At 45.3% G+C, this 23,536-nt stretch overlaps 1 protein-coding gene across 1 annotated transcript in view; it reads left to right on the top strand.

The window, feature by feature from the left end:
- Positions 1–833: 833 nt before the first annotated feature.
- LOC118365771 (C-type mannose receptor 2-like) overlaps positions 834–23,536 on the top strand; it is a 40,712-nt gene continuing 18,009 nt past the window's right edge. Inside the window, exons 1-13 of the mRNA XM_052490837.1 lie at positions 834–1,070; positions 6,874–7,308; positions 11,575–11,748; positions 11,861–12,025; positions 12,337–12,450; positions 15,529–15,672; positions 16,186–16,377; positions 17,194–17,348; positions 17,689–17,793; positions 19,750–19,865; positions 19,998–20,146; positions 20,483–20,703; positions 21,692–21,837. Coding sequence (XP_052346797.1) covers positions 953–1,070; positions 6,874–7,308; positions 11,575–11,748; positions 11,861–12,025; positions 12,337–12,450; positions 15,529–15,672; positions 16,186–16,377; positions 17,194–17,348; positions 17,689–17,793; positions 19,750–19,865; positions 19,998–20,146; positions 20,483–20,703; positions 21,692–21,837 — 2,234 coding nt within the window. The 5' untranslated portion in view covers positions 834–952. The remainder of the gene's footprint in view (positions 1,071–6,873; positions 7,309–11,574; positions 11,749–11,860; positions 12,026–12,336; positions 12,451–15,528; positions 15,673–16,185; positions 16,378–17,193; positions 17,349–17,688; positions 17,794–19,749; positions 19,866–19,997; positions 20,147–20,482; positions 20,704–21,691; positions 21,838–23,536) is intronic.

Genomic DNA, 23,536 nt, shown 5'->3' with positions numbered 1-23,536 from the left:
GAACTGTTAGGCTACGTGTGCAGATTGTGCACACACTCCCACATTGTCCAACAATGTAAGATTGTTCTGATTGATGCATCATTCTTGCATTTCCCAACAGATTGACATGGGATTGTTTCCACTCTCCCCCACATCCACCACTACCAATCCCCAACACGGAATAATTCCAGGGGTGAATAAAGACGACTCCATGTGAAACTATGTGCACCATGGCATCTTAATTGATTCACGAGGAAGGGACAGCAATACTGTGATAATCAAATCATCTAGAATACTTTCTTCACAATGGTGGAGGCCAAGAAGCCATCACTTTAGTATTTTTTTTAAACATATTTATGAGTTAGCTTTGTAAAAAGTGTTTCTTGTTGCAATCTCACTTGGATGATCTGTGTGCTTAACTGTCACCCCACTGCTGATTTGGGGAATGATTCTATGAGCCAGAATCTAGTCAAATAAAACATTTCTGTTTTCAATCTTTACTGTAGTTTTAAATCAGCTAAATCGAGTGTATATATATTATATTTGTAATGCCAATACCTTATTTTGAAGGAAACAAATGGGCCTAGGGTAGCTAGGCTACATATTCGCAGCATGTAAGCGTATCACAAGCGGGGATGTTGTTACAATGTAACAGCGGGGCAGATCTCAAGAAGATGCAAGGTAACAATGTTGCAAGTCTGAGATTCTGAGATACAATGTCGCATATCTGCAACACAATGTGTCTAGTTTGTGCACAACTGTGTATGCATGTGAGGCGGGCTAGAGTATGGTGACGCTGACACAACGCGTCTGCTAACTTCACTTTTAACGACGCACTAAAAAGACACAGAGCCCACTCTACTCCTCCTCTCTTCTGCACCCCATCATACTCACCACCACTCTACCCATCCGTCCCGAAAGGAAAGCTTTCAGAAAATTGCTCCGATTGACAATTTGCTGAGCAATAGCGGGCATGCCACGCTGCGACCGAAACAAGGATTCGAGGAGAACATGGAAAAAATGCCTTCACTTTTACAAATGCACTTTATATTTATTCATCTTTAGTCTGGAACTAAACCGCAGCGTTTCAGGTAAGAACAATATGTTGCTGTCGAATGCTTCTCGGCTTTTCATTCAAGAGTCGCAGACTCTCTTTGTTATGGCACGTTTGAATATCCACCTAAAGCTTATTTAGCTTTTTTTTGTTTTGCTGGTAGGAGACCTGGTGGGATTTTACTGGTACTTTTTTCATCTGAAATTCACTGATGCATTGGAATGCCACGAAAGTCCGAATTCTAAGTGGAACCAGATGTGTGTGTGTCTGTGAGTGTGTGTGTCGGGGGGGGGGGGTCTTTTGAAACTTAAAATGCCATACATGTCCTACACCTCCGTGTCCTTCCTCTGTAAACTGGTATGGGACTGCCCCGCAGGCAGATGTGACCCTTACATCCTGTTATACAATTATGTCCATCTCTTCTCGGTCCCCTTTTTAGTCTTTCTCACTGCCGTGTAGCGTTATTGCCACGACAGTGACCTCTCGCTTTTGAACACTGACCTGCCTTTACTCCTAGGCATGCTATGGGTCGATTTGTAGAGATTACATCTAGGTAAAAAAAAACTATATTACATTAATGAAGACGGATAACACTAGGCTATAACAGTTAATTCTAGAAATACCACACTGCCACTCTGAAATGAAGACAAAGTAGGCCCAGTAACCAACTCGACAGTGTCGACAACTTTTCGAGGTGGGCCTAACTAAAAACTGAAATTCTCAATTCCTCCCAAGTGGAAACAGAGCTTAAACTTACTTGGCTGACCCTATATCACAAATCCAGAGGGAATTGAGCTTTCAACAAGATCTATTCAGTTCTTTGATATGGGGGTCTACACCGGAATATACATTGTGTGTTATGGGGTCAGAATTAGTTCACTTAGTACAAGGGAGGGGAAACAGTGTCAACAAAGCTGAGTATAATGATTCAAGGTGATGACATAAATAAGACGACAATACACTGTAATTCACCGGGTTCTGTTATTGCTGTGTTATTACAGTCATTTTTTTTTTGTTTTCTGTGTGATTTCTCTGAGGAAAGCACAGTTGCGTCATCTCAACACAATGTCATGTAGGGCCAGATATACTGTTGTGTCTAACTGTTACACCTGCAGTGCAGATGTTACTGGGTTTGTTTGCCGACTGCAAAGGCAAGGCAGATCTCTCATTCACATGCTTTCGTTCTTGTTTTCCACCATTTCTATTTATTCTGTCTTTTAGACACTTATTCACAACCTGAGGTCTACCTGAGTGTACAGTTCTCAGAACAATCCCTCTATCCTGGGGCTCGGTCTTACCTTTAGGATCATGGAGGAATTTCAGGTCCCACCTCTGTGTCTTTAAGACTCGAGCTGTACAGAAAGCAGGAAGCCAACAGCCTGATCATCCCCTAACAAATCCCCCCCAACCACCCACTAAAGGGCTGATCATCCCCTAACAAATCCCCCCCAACCACCCACTAAAGGGCTGATCAGCCCCTAACAAATCCCACCCACTCACTGCTGCTTCTCCTCCCCTCCCACTGAGATGTTTCCTGGGTGGGGGGCTACCACCGCTTCCAGCAGTGTCAGAGGATGGCCTGGACTGTCATAAAATAAATAAAAACAAACATACTAACAGGCTGGAATGTCCTCTCAATTTGTTGGTTGCTGTTTTTAGTGAACAAGGAGATGTTCTGTTTTATAAAGCTTCCCCGGTAAACAAGCGTCCCCTTTCATCTCAAACATCTGTCAAACTAAGAAAAAGGTTCAAGGGACAATCCTTTGGTCCCACCACCAGACCCTCATCTAGACCTGGGGGTCTTTAACCTGATACCAGAATCTATCATCGTTGTTGTTCTTATCCAATAACATCCACCCACACTTTTACTCCAACTTTGCTTCAACATCTATGGGAGTAAAATGTTTGTTATCTCAAATGTATATTCCAATATGGTTCCCAGTCCCAGTGCCTCCATCTCTACAGTACGTCTCACCTCAGTTTCGTGTACCTCAGCCTCCACTGGACCTCTGTCCTCCAGCTCCAGTGCCCTGCTCACACCCCCACGCCCAGAGAGACCTCATCAACACGCCAGCCAGAGTTGGAGGAGAAGAAGGTGGTTCTGGGAACATCAATCTCTCTGCTCTTGGCTCCTTGTGTTCCGTTGTTCTTGGCTGCAGGTTTAAGCCTCTCTCTTTTGCAGCAGGAAACTGGCGTGGGTCTAAGTAGGGTGACGGGGCAGGGAGTGGGAGAGAGGGAGAGGAGGCATCAGGCTAGATGGGTGTTGTTCTGGTTGTATTTCCCCAAGGTTTAACTTTCGCCAAGATTCAGTGAAGCTGTTGATCTGTGCTTTACTGTATTCACATCAAACACTTTCAATTCCGCTTCTGGAATTACATTCAAAGTTTGTCCTTTACTTGGCAGAGGCGTCTGAGGTTGAATCAGCACTTCAAAACACAGCTGCAGGGCCCAGCTTTGAGCACTTTGAGAAGTTAAGAGCTTCTACTTCACAACATCAGTAACATCAGCACCCAGCTTGTTGGGTACTAGTCATGGCCTGTGGGAAATTGGTCATCCCCTAACAGGGAGTCCCAGTTTCACTGCCTTGGTAGCAACGGAAAACCAACATTCCTGTTGTTGTGGCTCTTATTCTCATCACGACAGAAGACAAAATGACATCAGGCGGCTTTTAATAAAATGTACGTCTCCTAAAAACTCCTCTTACCACACCGTCGCGAGTGTTGCTAAACCAAGCGTTAGCGTGGCCACAACCATCGTTATGTAAGCCCTGTCAGGGACATCACACACCACTGGAGGCAGCGCGGCTTGCCTCAGAGCATCCGGCTTAAGTCAGTGCTGTAGATGTCCAAAATGAATTCATTGTTCTGTACAGTGTTTTGACAAATTTGGGAAGGGCGAAGTTGATCCTGTAATCTGCTCACAGCTGGGGTGGATTGCCTGTCATGGCAGAGTAGAGCCAATTAAAATAACAAATAGAAAGTTTGTATTTTCAGACCCGAGGTAGCTGGGAGCACTGCTAAATGTTTTGGCATGGACCAAAAGCTAAGAAAGATCATTGAGTTGAGAAGCATCAAAGCCAGCGACTTTGCTGAGGCGGTCTGCTCTACAGGGTCCATACGGTATGACGTTAACAGGACTCGGATTGTCTTTGCTGTTGGAGATCTGTAGAGAATGCTTGAATAACTCTAGCAAGGTTATTGAACACGTGCCGTTTAATGGAAATGACAGACAATGACTTCCCTGGAGAGAAATGAGTCCGTGGAACGTTTTTTTTTTTCATTCCAGACTGTTATGGATTGTGTTACGTTAATAATAGGAGTCTGACATTATAAACTCATGGAAAGGCAGACTTGTCAATGTTAAGACATTCAGTTGCTTTTTGTCTGTTGGAATCTGCCCCTCGTTTTTTTACTTCAACGACGAAGGTGCTATCTAGAACCCAAAAGGGTTCTTCAGCTGTCCCAATAGGAGAACCCTTTGAAGAACCCCTTTTGGTTCCAGGTAGAACCTTTTCCACTGAGGGTTTTTACATGGACCCCAAAATAGTTCTACCTGGAACCAAAAAGGGTTCTTCCAATTGCGGCAACTGCAGAACTGGGCTCCTGAGTGGCGCAGTGGTGTAATGGCACTGCATCTCAGTGCTAGAGGTGTCACTACAGACCCATATTCGATTCCAGGCTGTATCACAACCGGCCGAGATTGGGAGTCCCATATGGCGGCCGCACGCAATTGGCCCAGCATCGTTAGGGTTTGGCCGGTGTAGGACGTCATTGTAAATAGGAATTTGTTCTTAACTGACTTGCCTAGTTAAATAAAGGTTAAATAACTAAATAAAACATTTTGGAACACTTTTCTTCTAAGAGTGCCGAGTAAAGATGTTTCCAGAGGTGCCCCATTACCAGGTGAGAAAAGGTCTTTTGACTTCTGACTCTTTACTGCGTCACAATTAGTGGACAGCAAACAGGACTAACAACAGGTTGCTACAAGGAGACGTCTGCAGCAGTCGGCTCCAGCTGGTAATTGTATCTGATTACACTGTACAAAGCACTGCCAGTGGAGGCTCTCACAGCTCCGTGGAACCACGCAGCCATTGTGTTTTGTAACTACAGCGTTCGCAGCGTCTGGAAGCCGACCAAGGCCACAAGCTGACTATTATTTCTCAACAACGTCGCAACAGAGGTTGTGTGAGTCTTGAGAAAAACCAGTGCTACACACTGATTGAAGGTCTGCTTTATAACGACTTTTGTAGGGACTCTTTTTGTGGAGCTTGTCCGTCGTTTTAGTGTTGGTAGTGCTGCAAGGGCGGTGTTGCTAGTTCTGTGAGAGAGCTACAGTGGACTGATTAGAGGGGTTAAATGCGGAAGACACATTTCAGTTGAATGCCTCCAGCTGTGCGACTGACTTAGGTATCCCCCTTTCCCTATGTCCAGCCCAACGCCCAGTGATCTGTCCCACCTTCCCTACTTCCTGGCCCCTCGGAGGGCCCCGTGAAGGAGGAATGCTTGACGCTCTCTCTCTCTCTGTTTCTCTTCTCTGGACCCAGATTCACTAAGGAGAAGCTTCTGTTTGTTTTGGGGTCATTCCTTCCTCCTTGCTCTTTGTGTTCGCTTAACATCACAGCTGCTCTCCCCCTCTCTTTCTTCCTGTCTTTCTCTCCCTTTCCATCTCTCGCCCCGTCTCTCGCTCTCTTCCACCAGTGCGCACACTTTTGAATCACCTGGCCTTAACCTCCCAATCCCTGTACTACCCCCTCGCAGGAGAATAAAAAGAAAATATTGGAGAAGAAGTGGGAATGAGAGAAAACCACACTGGGTTTTTTGGACGGCTGTTGGGTTTTCTTCCCGACATTCCAGTCATAGAGGCTGGAGTCCAGCCAGTATCGTCTAGCTAGCTCAGAGTTAAATATCTCACTTTCTCTCTACCTCCACCTCTTTTCAGTTCATACAGGCTTGGAGTGTATACAGTATACTTACTCTGGTCTTACACAGAGCCTATAGTGGAGACCCAATGCGCATGGCACATTGACATATACATTACTACATGAGGATGAAATAAGCCAAGGTACAGTTCATGACATTTCATTGTAACTTTTTTGAGAGTTAACTGTAGGATCACTCGGTCTGGGTAAATTACTGACATAATTAAGTGAAGTAATGACATGTAATATCATCTGATATTGACAACAGAAACATCTTCAAGTCCCCCAAAACCCCCAAAACCGCCCAGTCCTCATTTCGTTCTTCAGCCAACCTTCCCTCACATGACATTCAGACCACAGACTCCCCGTGAGGAGAAAGGCCATTCCAGGTCACATGTCTGAAATGGGGCAAATGTCCTAGAGTCTGACAGGAAATAACAAATACATAGACATTACCAACGTTTAATAGACGCGTGAAAAAACATGTGCAACTACATTTTCAAAGCAGCAGGCCCGTCCAATTAACACATGTCTAGACACAACCTGGGTCAATGTCTGCTTAAGTTGATACAGGTTTTAGAGCCTCCTATGGTCTTTTAAATACGCAAATTAAATAATTTCTTTCTCCAACTTTTTTGTCTGCTTCGTCATAGATGTGAGAGGAGACATGACAGTGGGCTAGGTATCGTTGTGAGGAAGCTAGCCTTTCGACAGCACCACGACCAGCTGAAATATGCTTGCTCTAACAAAGCAGGACATCCATTAACAGTGATATTGATCGTGTTCCGGCTCTCTCCACATTAGCAGCTAAAGATGGAATAATTTCTGAACAGTGTTATTGACTGTCCCCTCTCTCTCTCTCTCTCTCTCTCTCTCTGTATCTCTCTTTGTGTGTGTCTGTTCTCTATCTCTCTCTCCACAGAGCCTGTGAATGGTGATGTGTTTGTGTTCTTCCACGAGGGGGCTCAGGGCTGTCTAGGGGTGCAGGGTCACTCCCTGTCCCTGTCCGAGTCCTGCGAGGATGACGCCCAGAAGTGGAAGTGGGTGACCAGGGGTCGGCTCTTCAACCTAGGCTCCTCTCTGTGCCTGGGCCTGACAACAGGCAACTACAGCTCCAGGGAGGACGCCACACCACTGGGCGTCTACCCCTGTGACAGAGAGCCTCCAGGGGTCCGATGGACCTGGTACTGTGTCCATGTGTTGGAGAACCTCAACCTGTACATGCCGTCACCCTCGCACCCTGTTAACCCCTCCGCTAACTCCTCAGTGGTGGCCTCGGATGTCAAGCCCCCACGGGAGGGGCTCAAGTGGAGGCTCTTTGGGGACGATCAGGACCTTTGTTCTAGGGCCTATCGTGGTAAGTAGAAGAGCTTCTGCTTCTGGTTTACAAAGTCATTCCAGTGGATTACAAAGGGTTGATGAGGCTATTTTGGTACTCTTTGTCTGATAAATTCAAGTGTAAGTTGAGTCATTCTGGCCAGGAAATGACTGACATGTACAGTTGAAGTCGGAAGTTTACATACACCATAGCCAAATAAATACATTTAAACTCAGTTTTTCACAATTCCTGACATTTAATCCTAGTAAAAATGATTCCCTGTCTTAGGTCAGTTAGGATCACCACTTTATTTTAAGAATGTGAAATGTCAGAATAATAGTAGAGATAATTATTTATTTCAGCTTTTATTTCTTTCATCACATTCCCAGTTGGTCAGAAGTTTACATACACTCAATTGGTATTTGGTAGCATTTCCTTTAAATTGTTTAACTTGGGTCAAATGTTTCGGGTAGCCTTCCACAAGCTTCTCACAATAAGTTGGGTGAATTTTGGCTCATTCCTCCTGACAGAGCTGGTGTAACTGAGTCAGGTTTGTAGGCCTTCTTGCTCGCACACACTTTTTCAGTTCTGCCAACACATTTTCTATAGGATTGAGGTCAGGGCTTTGTGATGGCCACTCCAATACCTTGACTTTGTTGTCCTTAATTAAGACATTTCTCCACAACTTTGGAAGTATGCTTGGGGTCATTGTCCATTTGGAAGACCCATTTGCGACCAAGCTTTAACTTCCTGTCTGATGTTTTGAGATGTTGCTTCAATATAACCACATAATTTTCCTCCCTCATGAAGCCATCTATTTTGTGAAGTGCACCAGTCCCTCCTGCAGCAAAGCAACCCCACAACATGATGCTGCCATTCCCGTGCTTCACGGTTGGGATGGTGTTCTTCGGCTTGCAAGCCTCCCCCTTTTTCCTCCAAACATAACGATGGTCATTATGGTTCTATTTTTGTTTCATCAGACTCCAAAAAGTACGATCTTTGTCCCCATGTGCAGTTGCAAACCGTAGTCTGACTTTTTTTATAGCGATTTTGGAGCAGTGGCTTCTTCCTTGCTGAGCGTCCTTTTAGGTTATTTCGATATAGGACTCTTTCTACTGTGGATATAGATACCTTTGTACCTGTTTCCTCCAGCATCTTCACAAGGTCCTTTGCTGTTGTTCTGGAATTGATTTGCACTTTTTACACCAAAGTACGTTCATCTCTAGGAGACAGAACGCTGCGTGGTCCCATGGTGTTTATACTTGCTTACTATTGTTTGTACAGATGAACGTGGTACCTTCAGGTACCAGGTATCAGGAAATTGCTCCCAAGGATGAACCACACTTGTGGAGGTCTGCAATTGCTTTCTGAGGTCTTGGCTGATTTCTATTGATTTTCCCATGATGTCAAGCAAAGAGTCACAGAGTTTGAAGTTAGGCCTTGAAATACATCCACAGGTAGACCTCCAATTGACTCAAATGATGTCAATTAGCCTATCAGAAGCTTCTAAAGCCATGACATCATTTTCTGGAATTTTCCAAGCTGTTTAAAGACACAGTCAACTTAGTGTATGTTAACTTCTGACCCACTGGAATTGTGATTCTGTGAATTATAAGTGAAATAATCTGTCTGTAAACAATTTTTTGGTGGTTGAAAAGTGGTTGGAAAAACGAGTTTTAATGACTCCAACCTAAGTGTATGTAAACTTCCGTCTTCAGCTGTGATTATATAAAGTGATGGTGTTGGTTACTTGTTGGTTGACAAGTAAAATAACAGTCTTGATTTTGTTTTGGTATGGAGCAACAAGACATTAGTTTGAATCTGGTAGAACAGGGGAGTCAGCCATTTTGCAATAGAAAATACAAGTCAGAATATGGTTTGTCTCTATTTCTCCCAACAGTGCTTGTAAATGAAATGCTGAGGCAGGGTTAGTCAGCTGTGTTGCACTGTTGAGGAGGGTACAGCTGTGTCTGTTCAGACGCATGCTGCAATTTTTTTGCCCTGGGCCTCTCTGTTGACTGTATGACTGACTGGCAGCCCGCCAGCTAGACAGCTAAGGAAAGCCCTCTCTCTCTCTGTGTTCGTAAACTCAAGACGTAAACAGTGGAATGCCCTTGCCCTCGCATAGACCACGGTAGAGCTGGGACATATTAAACCGGAAATGATCGACACCGACCATAACAATCATTTATCGCGGGCATTTTCCTGATATCGTTCATTACGATACGTAGCCTGTACTAGAGAAATGTGAAGTTTGACAAGAAGTAAGTGTGTTAATGTGGGTGATTGTTAATGGGACAGTTGATGGCTACAACCATCAGACGTGTAGTAAGTTAGTAGTTTAAAGGAAACGTTTCAAAAACTTGTTGCACATTAATGTTATAAACTATCCTTCTATTTATCATCATCGCATCAATTCAGGCAATTTATCACAATATGGGTTTTTGTCCATATCGCCCAGCTTTAGCCTACGGTATGTTAGTGCTTATGTAGGACTCAGGAGTTGAAGCCCCCTCTTAAGGGTTAGCAGTGTGGTTTTGAAGCAAAGCCTTGTTTCCACTATTATTATTATTATTGTTCATACAGATATCAAATGTCATAATTTAAGTTGCACTGACAGCCTTTCTGCTGGCCTTAGTCTGTGAAATACTGTCTCTAGCCTGTCTGACTGCAATTAAAACCATATTTCCGAAAACCTAAGTCCAGAAAACGACTTCTTTACTTTCCTCCTCTATCTTTCCTCTCCTTCTTTACTTTCCTCCTCTATCTTTCCTCTCCTTCTTTACTTTCCTCCTCTATCTTTCCTCTCCTTCTTTACTTTCCTCCTCTATCTTTCCTCTCCTTCTTTACTTTCCTCCTCTATCTTTCCTCTCCTTCTTTACTTTCCTCCTCTATCTTTCCTCTCCTTCTTTACTTTCCTCCTCTATCTTTCCTCTCCTTCTTTACTTTTCTTCTCTATCGTTCCTCTCCTTCTTTTCTTGCCTTTTTTTGTGGCGAGGCAAACAGGCATTTGTAACTTTGAACTGCCATTCCTCACAACTTGCTTTTGTGAAGTCAACAGGCTGCTGAATAATGAATGCCACGGACATTAGTCACCCCGCTGTGTAGCTAGCAGGCTAGCAGCTTGACACAAACCAGCCACTGGTGGAGGAGAGTTGGGAATGAAGGAAGGAGGGAACTTTCTAGGCCTTTCCCACTTTTTTTTAACACATATGCCCTACTTTCCATGGGCCTGGCTAGTTCCCTGTGTGTTTTGGTAACATCGCAAACACCCCTCTAGTCTTTCTCTCTGTCTCTTTTACAGCTCTCTCTCTACCCCTCTCTACCGCTCTCTTTCTCCCTTTCTCCCTCACCCTTTCTCTCTCTTTCCTCGCTCTTCTCTCTCTCTCTCTCTCTCTCTCTCTCTCTTTTCCTCACTCTTCTCTCTCTCTCTCTCTCTTTCCTCAATCTTCTCTCTCTCTCTCTCTCTCTCTCTCTCTCTCTCTCTCTCTCTCTCTCTCTCTCTCTCTCTTTCCTCGCTCTTCTCTCACTCTCTCTCTCTCTCTCTCTCTCTCTCTCTCTCTCTCTCTCTCTCTTTCCTCGCTCTACCTATCTTTCTTCGCTCGCTCTCTTCCCTCTCTCTCTCTTTCTCCACCATGTCTTGGAGAGTTGATTTGCGTTTTCCCCCTGCTGCCCTTTCCTTCATACCCCGCCATCCAGTGGAATGCAGAGGCTACCGTGGCAACCCCTGGGCTTTTTGTCAAACTGTGGAGATCAGGTTTCATTCAAAGTAATGTTCATTCACCTCTCAAAAAACAAGTTTAGTTTATACATGGCAGTCTCATAATAGACTGGAAAAATAACTAAAACAGCTGCTTATAAATTAAACTCATTATTTTATTAAGTTTAGAGAAGGTTTTTTGGAAGGAGTATCCTTTCTACCCTTGTCAATTGCTAGTGAAAATTACTTTTTCTGGCATACTTTTTTAGTTTGAGACAGTGTATTGAGTTTTCAAAAGCTTTGTCCTCAGTTATCTATTTTTCAGTTGAAAATTGTTTGATTGTTTTTTCATTTATCTGGTCTATTTTGGTTTATTGTTTACATCGGATGAGCTTTCCCATAACTTTTGGTCCAAAATCACACTTTGACGTGTGTCTTCATTTCCTGTAATAAATCTAGTATTTATTTCTCATGTTTAATTGCATGTCTTTGAGTACACATATTTGTTTACTCAGTAAAACGGTCCACACAAATCAATATGGGACAGAGAGTGGAGCTTCAGTGCTTCCTGGGATGTGAAGTCTTTCCATCCTGTGCCTTTGTAGAGATCTATACTATCCAGGGGAACTCTCACGGTCGGCCCTGCTACCTGCCCTTCATGTACGATGGCCAGTGGTTCCACAACTGCACCAGTATTGGCAGAGAGGACGGTCACCTGTGGTGTGCCACCACCTTCGACTATGCTAAGGACGAACGCTGGGGCTTCTGTCCTGTTAAGAGTGAGTCCCCCCCACACACACACACACACACACCACAGACGCTGTTTCTTTATGACTTTTTCCCCTTGCAATGATCTCTGTTTCTCCTCCCCCCTCTCTCTCCCCCTGCCAGGCAATGACTGTGAGACGTTCTGGGACACAGACCCCCTGACAGACAGCTGCTACCAGTTCAACTTCCAGGCCACCCTGTCATGGAGCGAGGCTCGCATCAGCTGCCAACAGCAGAGGGCTGACCTGCTCAGTATCACCAAGCTGCATGAGCAGACCTACATCAACGGTAGGAGGCCAGAGGAGAGTCTAAAATGCAGTCCTCTGTGCTACAACACGGGAGTGCTTTTCCCCCATATTCTCGGTTTGATGGAAATGTATTTATAGGTGTGTTATGAACTGGTATTAAACATTACTGGTAAACAACTATGTATTAAGCATTTATAAGCCATTTAAAAGGATACCTTAAAATCACGTGTTACCATCTCTTCCCAACTTACCTCTTCTCCAATAGTTTTAAAGAGGTAGAGTGTGTTCTTGTCTCGGGTTTATATGAGGACATCTTAGGTTTTTAAGAGAAGTCTCTCCCTGCTGCTGTAGGTTTGCTGACTGGTTACAGTGCTGCTCTGTGGATCGGTCTGAATGACCTGGACATCAGCGGAGGTTGGCAGTGGGCTGACTCCTCCCCGCTCAAATACCTCAACTGGGAGAATGGTGAGAGAACACTGCCTTTAACCCAACCCAACCCAACCTCAACCATCCTCAACCATCTGTTTAACCCAACCTCAACCATCCTCAACCATCTGTTTAACCCAACCTCAACCATCCTCAACCATCTGTTTAACCCAACCTCAACCATCCTCAACCATCTGTTTAACCCAACCCAACCTCAACCATCTATTTAACCCAACCTCAACCATCCTCAACCATCTGTTTAACCCAACCCAACCTCAACCATCTATTTAACCCAACCTCAACCATCCTCAACCATCTGTTTAACCCAACCTCAACCAACCTCAACCATCTGTTTAACCCAACCTCAACCATCCTCAACCATCTGTTTAACCCAACACAACCTCAACCATCTGTTTAACTTAACTCAACTCAACCTCAACCATCCTCAACCATCTGTTTAACCCAACCCAACCTCAACCATCCTCAACCATCTGTTTAATCCAACCCAACCTCAACCATCTGTTTAACTCAACTCAATCTCAACCATCCTCAACCATCTGTTTAACCCAACCTCAACCATCTGTTTAACCCAACCTCAACCATCCTCAACCATCTGTTTAACCCAACCTCAACCATCTGTTTAACCCAACCTCAACCATCCTCAACCATCTGTTTAACCCAACCTCAACCATCTGTTTAACCCAACTCAACCTCAACCATCTGTTTATCTCAACTCAACCTCAACCATCCTCAACCATCTGTTTAACCCAACCTCAACCAACCTCAACCATCTGTTTAACCCAACCTCAACCATCCTCAACCATCTGTTTAACCCAACACAACCTCAACCATCTGTTTAACTTAACTCAACTCAACCTCAACCATCCTCAACCATCTGTTTAACCTAACCCAACCTCAACCATCTGTTTAATCCAACCCAACCTCAACCATCTTTTTAACTCAACTCAACCTCAACCATCCTCAACCATCTGTTTAACCCAACCCAACCTCAACCATCTTTTTAACTCAACTCAAACTCAACCATCCTCAACCATCTTTTTAACCCAACCCAACCTTAACCATCTGTTTAACCCAACCTCAACCATCCTCAACCATATTTTTAACCCAACCTCAACCATCCTCAACCATCTGTTTAACCCAACCTTAGCCATCCTCAACCATCTGTTTAACCCAACCTCAACCATCTGTTTAACCCAACCTAAACCATCCTCAACCATCTTTTTAACCCAACCTCAACCATCCTCAACCATCTGTTTAACCCAACCTCAACCATCCTCAACCATCTGTTTAACCCAACCCAACCTCAACCATCCTCAACCATCTGTTTAGCACAACCCTACCTCAACCATCTGTTTAACCCAACCTCAACCATCCTCAACCATCTGTTTAACCCAACCCAACCTCAACCATCCTCAACCATCTGTTTAACCCATCCTTAACCATCTTTTTAACCCAACCCAACCTCAACCATCATCAACCCTCCTTTAAAAGCAGATTGATGCTTATTGTCATGAATCTTCCCCTGGAAGCAGACCTGAGTGATCTTCGCTTGATGGGCCAGCTGAAAAGTCCAAATGGGCTATATAGTAAAAATGTATGAAAAGGAAAATGAGCGTTTGGTCTTAATTTAAGGTTAGGGTTAGCAGTGTTAGGGTTATGGTTAAGTTTAAAATCAGATTTTATGATTTTGTGGCTATGCCAGCAAGTGACCATTCTGCAGAGCTGCCTTCAGGGCAATATTCATGACAATAAATGCCAACCTACGCATTTTAACCCAATCCTCATCCATCCTTTTAACCCAACCTCATCCATCCTCAACCATCCTTTTAACCCAACCCCATCCATCCTCAACCATCCTTTTAAACCAACTTTATCCATCCTCAGCCATCCTTTTAACCCAACCCCATCCATCCTCAACCATCCTTTTAAACCAACTTTATCCATCCTCAACCATCCTTTTAACCCAACCCCATCCATCCTCAACCATCCGTTTAACCCAACCTCATCCATCCTCAACCATCCGTTTAACCCAACCCCATCCATCCTCAACCATCCGTTTAACCCAACCTCATCCATCCTCAACCATCCTTTTAACCCAACCCCATCCATCCTCAACCATCCGTTTAACCCAACCTCGTCCATCCTCAACCATCCGTTTAACCCAACCCCATCCATCCTCAACCATCCGTTTAACCCAACCCCATCCATCCTCAACCATCCGTTTAACCCAACCTCGTCCATCCTCAACCATCCGTTTAACCCAACCTCGTCCATCCTCAACCATCCGTTTAACCCAACCCCATCCATCCTCAACCATCCGTTTAACCCAACCTCGTCCATCCTCAACCATCCGTTTAACCCAACCTCGTCCATCCTCAACCATCCGTTTAACCCAACCCCATCCATCCTCAACCATCCTTTTAACCCAACCCCATCCATCCTCAACCATCCGTTTAACCCAACCTCGTCCATCCTCAACCATCCTTTTAACCCAACCCCATCCATCCTCAACCATCCGTTTAACCCAACCTCGTCCATCCTCAACCATCCTTTTAACCCAACCCCATCCATCCTCAACCATCCGTTTAACCCAACCCCATCCATCCTCAACCATCCGTTTAACCCAACCTCGTCCATCCTCAACCATCCGTTTAACCCAACCCCATCCATCCTCAACCATCCGTTTAACCCAACCCCATCCATCCTCAACCATCCGTTTAACCCAACCTCGTCCATCCTCAACCATCCGTTTAACCCAACCTCGTCCATCCTCAACCATCCGTTTAACCCAACCTCGTCCATCCTCAACCATCCGTTTAACCCAACCCCGTCCATCCTCAACCATCCGTTTAACCCAACCTCGTCCATCCTCAACCATCCGTTTAACCCAACCTCGTCCATCCTCAACCATCCGTTTAACCCAACCTCGTCCATCCTCAACCATCCGTTTAACCCAACCTCGTCCATCCTCAACCATCCGTTTAACCCAACCCAACCTCTGCCATCTGTTTACAACACCAACACCACAGACTACACAGATAGCATCTAACGTTCCCTTCTTTCTATCTCACAATATGTGTTGTATTTCAATCCCAGACCAGCCGAGCCATGTGGATGAGGAGAACTGTGCGGCGATCAGGACAGAGTCGTCCGGCCGCTGGCAGAACAGAGACTGCTCTGTAGCCCTTCCCTACGTCTGTAAGAAGAGACCCAATGCCACCCTGGACCCCTTCACCACCGGTACGTCTGCCTAGTCACCGGTCGAGGCTCTAGACCTCCTTATCAAATCCTCCCCGCTAAAGCTTTGACAGCTGTAGGAGCTTCATTTGATCACTCTTCCTGTTGCTGAGAATTTTCCTGCAAAACAGGAAAGGCACATTTTTCGTATATTTGAGTTTTTCGAAAGTTTTAGACTGTTTGTCATTTCCACTTTCAAAATTCAGACCTGATTTTCCTTTACGTAAAATGTATCAACCCCTACAACATGTCAATTTGTTACAATCCACATAATAATTCACATTTCCTGTTGCTGCAGGCTCATTTTTCCCGCTGTGGCAAACCGGCTCAAATTAAGATAAAGATCTGTAGCTTGTTGTTTCATGGATAGTTACATCCCCTGTATGTGAGTCATAGAAAAAAAATCATAGATTTGTGTTACCATCGGGTTATATGCTCGCTACTGTATTAACAAATAGTTAATACAGGGTATATTTCCCTTCTGTTTGCTCTCTGTCTCTGCTCTGTGGGCTGCAGACTCGTGGGCGGATGATGAGAAGTACGAGTGTGATGTGGGCTGGCAGGCGTTCCAGGCAGGCTGCTACAGACTGACGTCAGAGAAGGTGGACTGGGACGCTGCTCAGAAAACCTGTCAGAAAATGGAGGCCAACCTGGTCAGCCTCCACACCTTGCCTGAACTAGAGTTCATCATCAACAACATCAAGCGAGGTACACAGATAGTGCAGCATGTCACGGAAAGGTGCCTCAACCCGAAGACAGGCAGCTACACAGACAGCACAACCATGTACATGTCTCGAAAGGGAGCTTCAACTTCGGTGTCGACAGTTTCTCTCACGGGAGACAGTTGATCTTGGTTCTTGTTCGTGTTTATATATAGCACCCATGTACAATTTGTTTACGTTGTTTACCTGAAACAACAACAATTACATGAAATAAAAATATAGTTTGGAAAGTGTTTGGTCACTACATGATTCATGATTCCATATGTGTTAATTCATAGTTTTGATGTCTTCATTATTATTCGACAAAGTAGAAATAAAGAAAAACCCTTGAATGAGTAGGTGTGTTCAAGTGTTTGACTGGTACTGTATATAATAAGTTATTTACAACTTTTTCACCACCACACTATGAGGACAGGGGTTGGCATACTGTAGTTCCACCCTGCCTACACTCTTAGAAAAAAAGATGCTATCGGCTGCACTCATTGGGAAAACCCTTTGAGGAACCCTTTTAGGTTCCAGGTAGAAATAACCTTTTTATTTCCAAGTAGAACCCTTTTGGGTTCAAAGTAGAACCCTTTCCAAGGAGGGCTCTACATGGAACCCATAAGGGTTGTACCTAGAACCAAAAAGGATTCTCCTATGGGGACAGCCGAAGAACCCCTTAGGAGCATATTTGTTGCAGACTGTCTAATACTCCAATCCACTCACTGCTTCTCCCATCTTGTTTCTGTCCTAATGTGCTTGCCATAGTGTCTCCTCCTCCCTGCTCTGTGATAGTAATCATCATATCTCTGTGTGTCAGATGTGGAGGAGCTGTGGATTGGTCTCCATGACACGGCTATGCAGATGGACTTCCAGTGGACAGACCACACGCCCGTCATCTTCACTTACTGGCATCCCTTTGAGCCCAACAACTTCCAAAACACCCCCGAGGACTGTGTCACCATCTGGGGACCCGTGAGTGACCCTTGGCCTTTGACGCCTAAAGCCTGGATCCTTCGTCATCTCACAGCATTGTGTTCTCACTACCAACAAGGCCGACAGAAAAAACTATTGTTTATACTCTGCAGCTGTGCCCTCTCTCTTTCTCTCTGTGTGTGTGTGTGTGTGTGTGTGTGTGTGTGTGTGTGTGTGTGTGTGTGTGTGTGTGTGTGTGTGTGTGTGTGTGTGTGTGTGTGTGTGTGTGTGTGTGTGTGTGTGTGTGTGTGTGTGTGTGTGTGTGTGTGTGTGTGTGTGTGTGTGTGTGTGTGTGTGTGTGTGTGTGTGTGTGTGTGTGTGTGTGTGTGTGTGTGTACAGGAAGGCCGCTGGAATGACAGTCCCTGTAACCAGACCCTGCCGTCCATCTGTAAGAAAGCAGCCCAGAAGACTGACGGACAGGCACAGGACCACGGGTGCAAACCAGTAAGATTTACTGTAGTCCCTTTCTTTATTTCCCTCTCTCTACGTTCTGTTTTTCCCTCTCCCTTTCCCTCTCCTCTGTTTTTCCTTCCCCCCTCTCTCTACTTTCTTTCTCTCTCACTCCTTCTCTCTCTCTCACTCTCTTTCCTCTCTCTCTCTCTCTCTCTCTCTCTCTTTCTCTCTCTCCTTCCTCCTACTCCCCCACTCATTAGTGTGCTTGCTGAAGGCAAACAATTCCATCTGTTATTCCCCTCCTGTATCTATTGTATCTTTCTTATTCTGTCTGATCTGTCGCTCCCCGCCATCCTTACTCTGCTTCCCTTTATCTTTATCGCTCTCTCTCTGTCTGCCTAGAAACGCTCTATTCACAGTTCTAGCAGCGTCACACTGTTCTATCTCCAGATGCAGACAGTCAGCACTGGCACTCTGAATGCAGATGGTACATATTTGAGTGCACCCCCCTCACACTCTTCTCCCCTTCCCCGTGCACCCCTCCGCCCCCTCCACCTTCCGCCCCTCTGCCCTCTGACCACACGCCACCTCCCCTCCCGCCCGAGTCTGTATTTGCTCTGAATCACTCCCTCGGGGGCCAGGGAGATCAGCCAGACAACCCCCAGACAACCCCACAAATGGGTTCACATTCACAAAAAATACCCACACACAAATGAACTATATCCACAGGTCTCACATCTGGTAAACCCATCTCTCTTTTTCTCTCTCTCTCTCTCTCTCTCTCTCTCTCTCTCTCTCTCTCTCTCTCTCTCTCTCTCTCTCTCTCTCTCTCTCTCTCTCTTTCTCTCTCTCTCTCTCTCTCTCTCTCTCTCTCTCTCTCTCTCTCTCTCTCTGTGTCTCTGTGTCTCTGTGTCTCTCTGTCTCTCTGTCTGTCTCTCTGCAATTTCACAGACTGTAATTCTCTTCTTATCTTTGACTAGCTTCCCCCGTGGTTGTGTGCTCTCCTCTCCTGCTATATTTCAACCCTCTCCTCCCGTTTAAAGGGTTAAAAACGTTTACTCGGGCAGAGGTATTGCTGTTTGATCCTGATGCTTCAGTAATTTAGTGTTTATGTACTCTCTCCCTCCCTCACTAGACATGATGGATAGCCCAGCTAATGCCTCATGGCAAATGAGTTACTGCTGTTAGCTTGGCTCCTGCTTGGCCAACTTCTCGGTGGAGTTGACTGCATTGTGTTATTTTGTATGATTTAATGCTCGTTTTTTTGTTGTTGAGTTAACTCAACATCTGAAGAGAAAGTGTGAGAAAACCAAGTTACTGACTTAATGGTTCTGCGGTTCTGCGGTTCTGTCGGAACAATAGGGTCTATATGATCCATAGCTCGTTGGCTCATTGGCTCAGGGAACTGTAACACTAGAGAGCCCCAGAGAGTGTTGCATTGTGGGTCATGTGACAGGAGAGAGAGAGAAAGAGAGAGAGAAATAGATAACATGCGCATCTGCCTCTCCAGTATGATTCTCGTATAGAGGAGGGCTGCTCACCAGCTGGAAGTCTGAGGTTTCTCCCTCCCTGCCAAGTGCAGTTGTGCAAAAGCCTGAAGTTGGACTGAATCACACAAAGTGACTCTCTCCACCTCCCTCTCTCTCTCTCTCTCTCTCTCACATACGCACTCACTTCAACGCACATATTTACACGACTACACACTCAAACCCTTGTGACCTTTTTTGTGTGTTGGAGAGAGAGCGAGAGAGAGAGAGTGGTGGAGAGAGAGCGTAGCTCTGAGCCTGGACTTGTTCTGTCCTGTCCCGGTTTTATAAGTAGGGGAAAAATAATTGCCCTCTCCTTGTTAGCCGTGTGTGGTTTATAGTACTTTATGCTTTTATACGTTACCATCTCATCTGGTTGTGTTTTCATGCAAGTCTCTGGACGTAGATATATCTCTTTGGATAGTTGTAATTTCTACACCTCCTCAACCTTTCACCTCTCTCTCTCTCTCTCTCTCGCCAGGGCTGGAGATGGCACAGTCCGGCCTGCTACTGGGTGGGAGAGGAGCAGGTGACCTTCGAGGAGGGCAGGAAGGCCTGCGCTGGCAGCGGAGCAACTCTCGTCACCATCACCAATAGGTACGCACACACACATGCGTACCTGTACATACACTCATCCACGTATGCAAGCAAGCACGCACGCACAGACACAAACACACACACCTAGGGTAACCTCTGACCCCCGAGCCTTTTCCATGTGCGTTGTTGTAGGTTTGAGCAGGCATTTGTCAACAGTCTGGTGTTTGGCCGTTCTGGGGATTCGTTCTGGATAGCCCTGCTTGACCAGAAAAGCCCCGGGAAATTCCGCTGGCTCAGCGGGGATGAAGTGGCCTATACCAACTGGAACAGAGACCAGCCAGGTGGGGACATGGACCTCTGTCTCTCTATCTGTCCACAGAGCCATCATGACGGACATGTTGGTCTTGTACTAGTCTTCAGGGCACCTGTCTGTGCTGTATGCCATATGCCCAGAGCAAAGTCAAAACTAGATACGGTATAAACACTTATCTCTTGAGTATTCATTGTGGATAAATTGCCAATGACTTAATCAGGTGATTTGTTTGCCGTTTTCAACACCATCTTTTTGCCACGATCTCTACCATCCCCACTGGTGTGCCAGTCAGTCAGTTACTCCCAGACCCAGACTCATGCAACTACGTAACATGGACCACTCTCTCCCCCCTCTCCTCTGTCAGGAGGAAACATCAAAGGGGGCTGTGTAACCATGGAGACGGGCTACGCCACAGGCCTATGGGAGGTGAAGGACTGTGCGTCGGCCCGGGCCAAGTTCATCTGTAGACTGAACCAGGACACGTCCCTCAGCCCTGAGCCCCCCACCCCGCTCCCCACCCCCAGCCTCACTGGATCTTGCCCCAACGGGTGGAAGACAAACGGCAAGCTGCACCACTGCTACAAGGTATCCTACACCTTTACCACTGCTTGATATTACTACACAGTGAAGAGGCGACTCCAGGATGCTGGCCTTCTAGGCAGAGTTCCTCTGTCCAGTGTCTGTGTTCTTTTGCCCATCTTAATCTTTTCTTTTTATTGGCCAGTCTAAGATAAGGCTTTTTCTTTGCAACTCTGCCTAGAAGGCCAGCATCCCGGAGTTGCCTCTTCACTGTTGACGTTGAGACTGGTGTTCTGCGGGTACTATTTAATGAAGCTGCCATTTGAGGACTTGTGAGGCATTTGTTCCTCAAACTAGACAATTTGTCCTCTTACTCTGTTGTGCACCGGGGCCTCCCACTCTATCTATTCTGGTTAGGGCCAGTTTGTGCTGTTCTGTGAAGGGAGTAGTACACAGCATTGTACGAGATCTTCAGTTTCTTGGCAATTTCTCGGATGGAATAGCCTTCATTTCTCAGAACAAGAATAGACTGACGAGTTTCAGAAGAAAGTTCTTTGTTTCTGGCCATTTTGAGCCTGTAATCGAACCCACAAATGCTGATCCTCCAGATACGGAACTAGTCTAAAGAAGGACAGTTTTATTGCTTCTTTAATTAGAACAACAGTTTTCAGCTGTGCTAGCATAATTGCAAAAGGGTTTTCTCATTATCAATTAGCCTTTTAAAATGCTAAACTTGGATTAACTAACACGACGTAGATATTCCATAAAGTATCAGCCGTTTCCAGCTACAAGAATTTACAACATTAACAATGTCTACGCTGTATTTCTGATCAATTTGATGTTATTTTAATGGACAAAAAACGTGGTTTTCTTTCAAAAACAAGGACATTTCTAAGTAACCCCAAACCTTTGAACGGTAGTGTATATTTTAAGGATATGTATTAGTTTAGTCAATATAGATACCATTTATTTGCCTCTAACGCCTGTGTGTGTGTGTGTCTGTGTGTGTGTGTGCGCGTGCCTGCCTGCCTGCCTGCATGTGTGTGTATCCCAGGTGTTCGACTCGGCCCAGATGGACCAGAAGCTGAGCTGGCTGCAGGCCCACCTAGCCTGTCAGAGACACCATGGAGCCAACCTGCTGAGTGTCAGTGGCCCAGAGGAGGAGCACTTCATACTGCAGATACTACACGAAGCCTTTGGGTGGGTGGACACTCCACCTTGATCATGCATGGGTTGTAATGAAAGGTTCTCTATTACAGGGCCCAGACTGGATGGAGGGAGAATGTTGTTCTTATTTGAAAAGGGGATGGGTTTGTAATTTAAAGAGGGAATGTGGATGTAATGATGAGGATGATAATAATAAATATAATACGATTTTTTGGAGAGTGCTTATATTTGTCCTGTTACACACAGTGTGTAATGGAAATTTGCATATCCCAACTCCCCCTGAGATACCCGCAGGGAGTAGGTCACGGGCAGGGTCACCATTGTACAGCACCCCTGGAGCAATTAGGGTTAAGTACCTGGCTCAAGGGCACAGTGACAGATTATACAGTGGGGCAAAAAAGTATTTAGTCAGCCACCAATTGTGCAAGTTCTCCCACTTAAAAAGATGAGAGAGGCTTGTAATTTGCATCATAGGTACACTTCAACTATGACAGACAAAAAGAGAGAAAAAAAAATCCAGAAAATCACATTGTAGGATTTTTAATGAATTTATTTGCAAATTATGGTGGAAAATAAGTATTTGGTCACATACAAACAAGCAAGATTTCTGGCTCTCACAGACATGTAACTTCTTCTTTAAGAGGCTCCTCTGTCCTCCACTCATTACCTGTATTAATGGCACCTGTTTGAACTTGTTATCAGTATAAAAGACACCTGTCCACAACCTCAAACAGTCACACTCCAAACTCCATTATGGCCAAGACCAAAGAGCTGTCAAAGGACACCAGAAACAAAACTGTAGACCTACACCAGGCTGGGAAGACTGAATCTGCAATAGGTAAGCAGCTTGGTTTGAAGAAATCAACTGTGGGAGCAATTATTAGGAAATGGAAGACATACAAGACCACTGATAATCTCCCTCGATCTGGGGCTCCACGCAAGATCTCACCCCGTGGGGTCAAAATGATCACAAGAACGGTGAGCAAAAATCCCAGAACCACACGAGGGTACCTAGTGAATGACCTGCAGAGTGCTGGGACCAAAGTAACAAAGCCTACCATCAGTAACACACTACGCCGCCAGGAACTCAAATCCTGCAGTCCCAGACATGTCCCCCTGCTTAAGCCAGTACATGTCCAGGCCCGTCTGAAGTTTGCTAGAGAGCATTTGGATGATCCAGAAGAAGATTGGGAGAATGTCATATGGTCAGATGAAACCAAAATCTAACTTTTTGGCAAAAACTCGTCGTGTTTGGAGGACAAAGAATGCCTACTGTGAAGCATGGGGGTGGAAACATCATGCTTTGGGGCTGTTTTTCTGCAAAGGGACCAGGACGACTGATCCGTGTAAAGGAAAGAATGAATGGGGCCATGTATTGTGAGATTTTGAGTGAAAACCTCCTTCCATCAGCAGGGGCATTGAAGATGAAACGTGGCTGGGTCTTTCAGCATGACAATGATCCCAAACACACCACCCGGGCCACGAAGGAGTGGCTTCGTAAGAAGCATTTCAAGGTCCTGGAGTGGCCTAGCCAGTCTCCAGATCTCAACCCCATAGAAAATCTTTGGAGGGAGTTGACAGTCTGTGTTGCCCAGCAACAGCCCCAAAACATCACTGCTCTTGAGGAGATCTGCATGGAGGAATGGGCCAAAATACCAGCAACAGTGTGTGAAAACCTTGTGAAGACTTACAGAAAACATTTGACCTCTGTCATTGCCAACAAAGGGTATAT

Source organism: Oncorhynchus keta, chromosome 32 (assembly GCF_023373465.1).
Source record: "Oncorhynchus keta strain PuntledgeMale-10-30-2019 chromosome 32, Oket_V2, whole genome shotgun sequence".
Lineage (NCBI taxonomy): Eukaryota > Metazoa > Chordata > Actinopteri > Salmoniformes > Salmonidae > Oncorhynchus > Oncorhynchus keta.
Note: the sequence above shows the minus strand (reverse complement) of the source record. Positions and strands in the feature narration are given on the sequence as shown.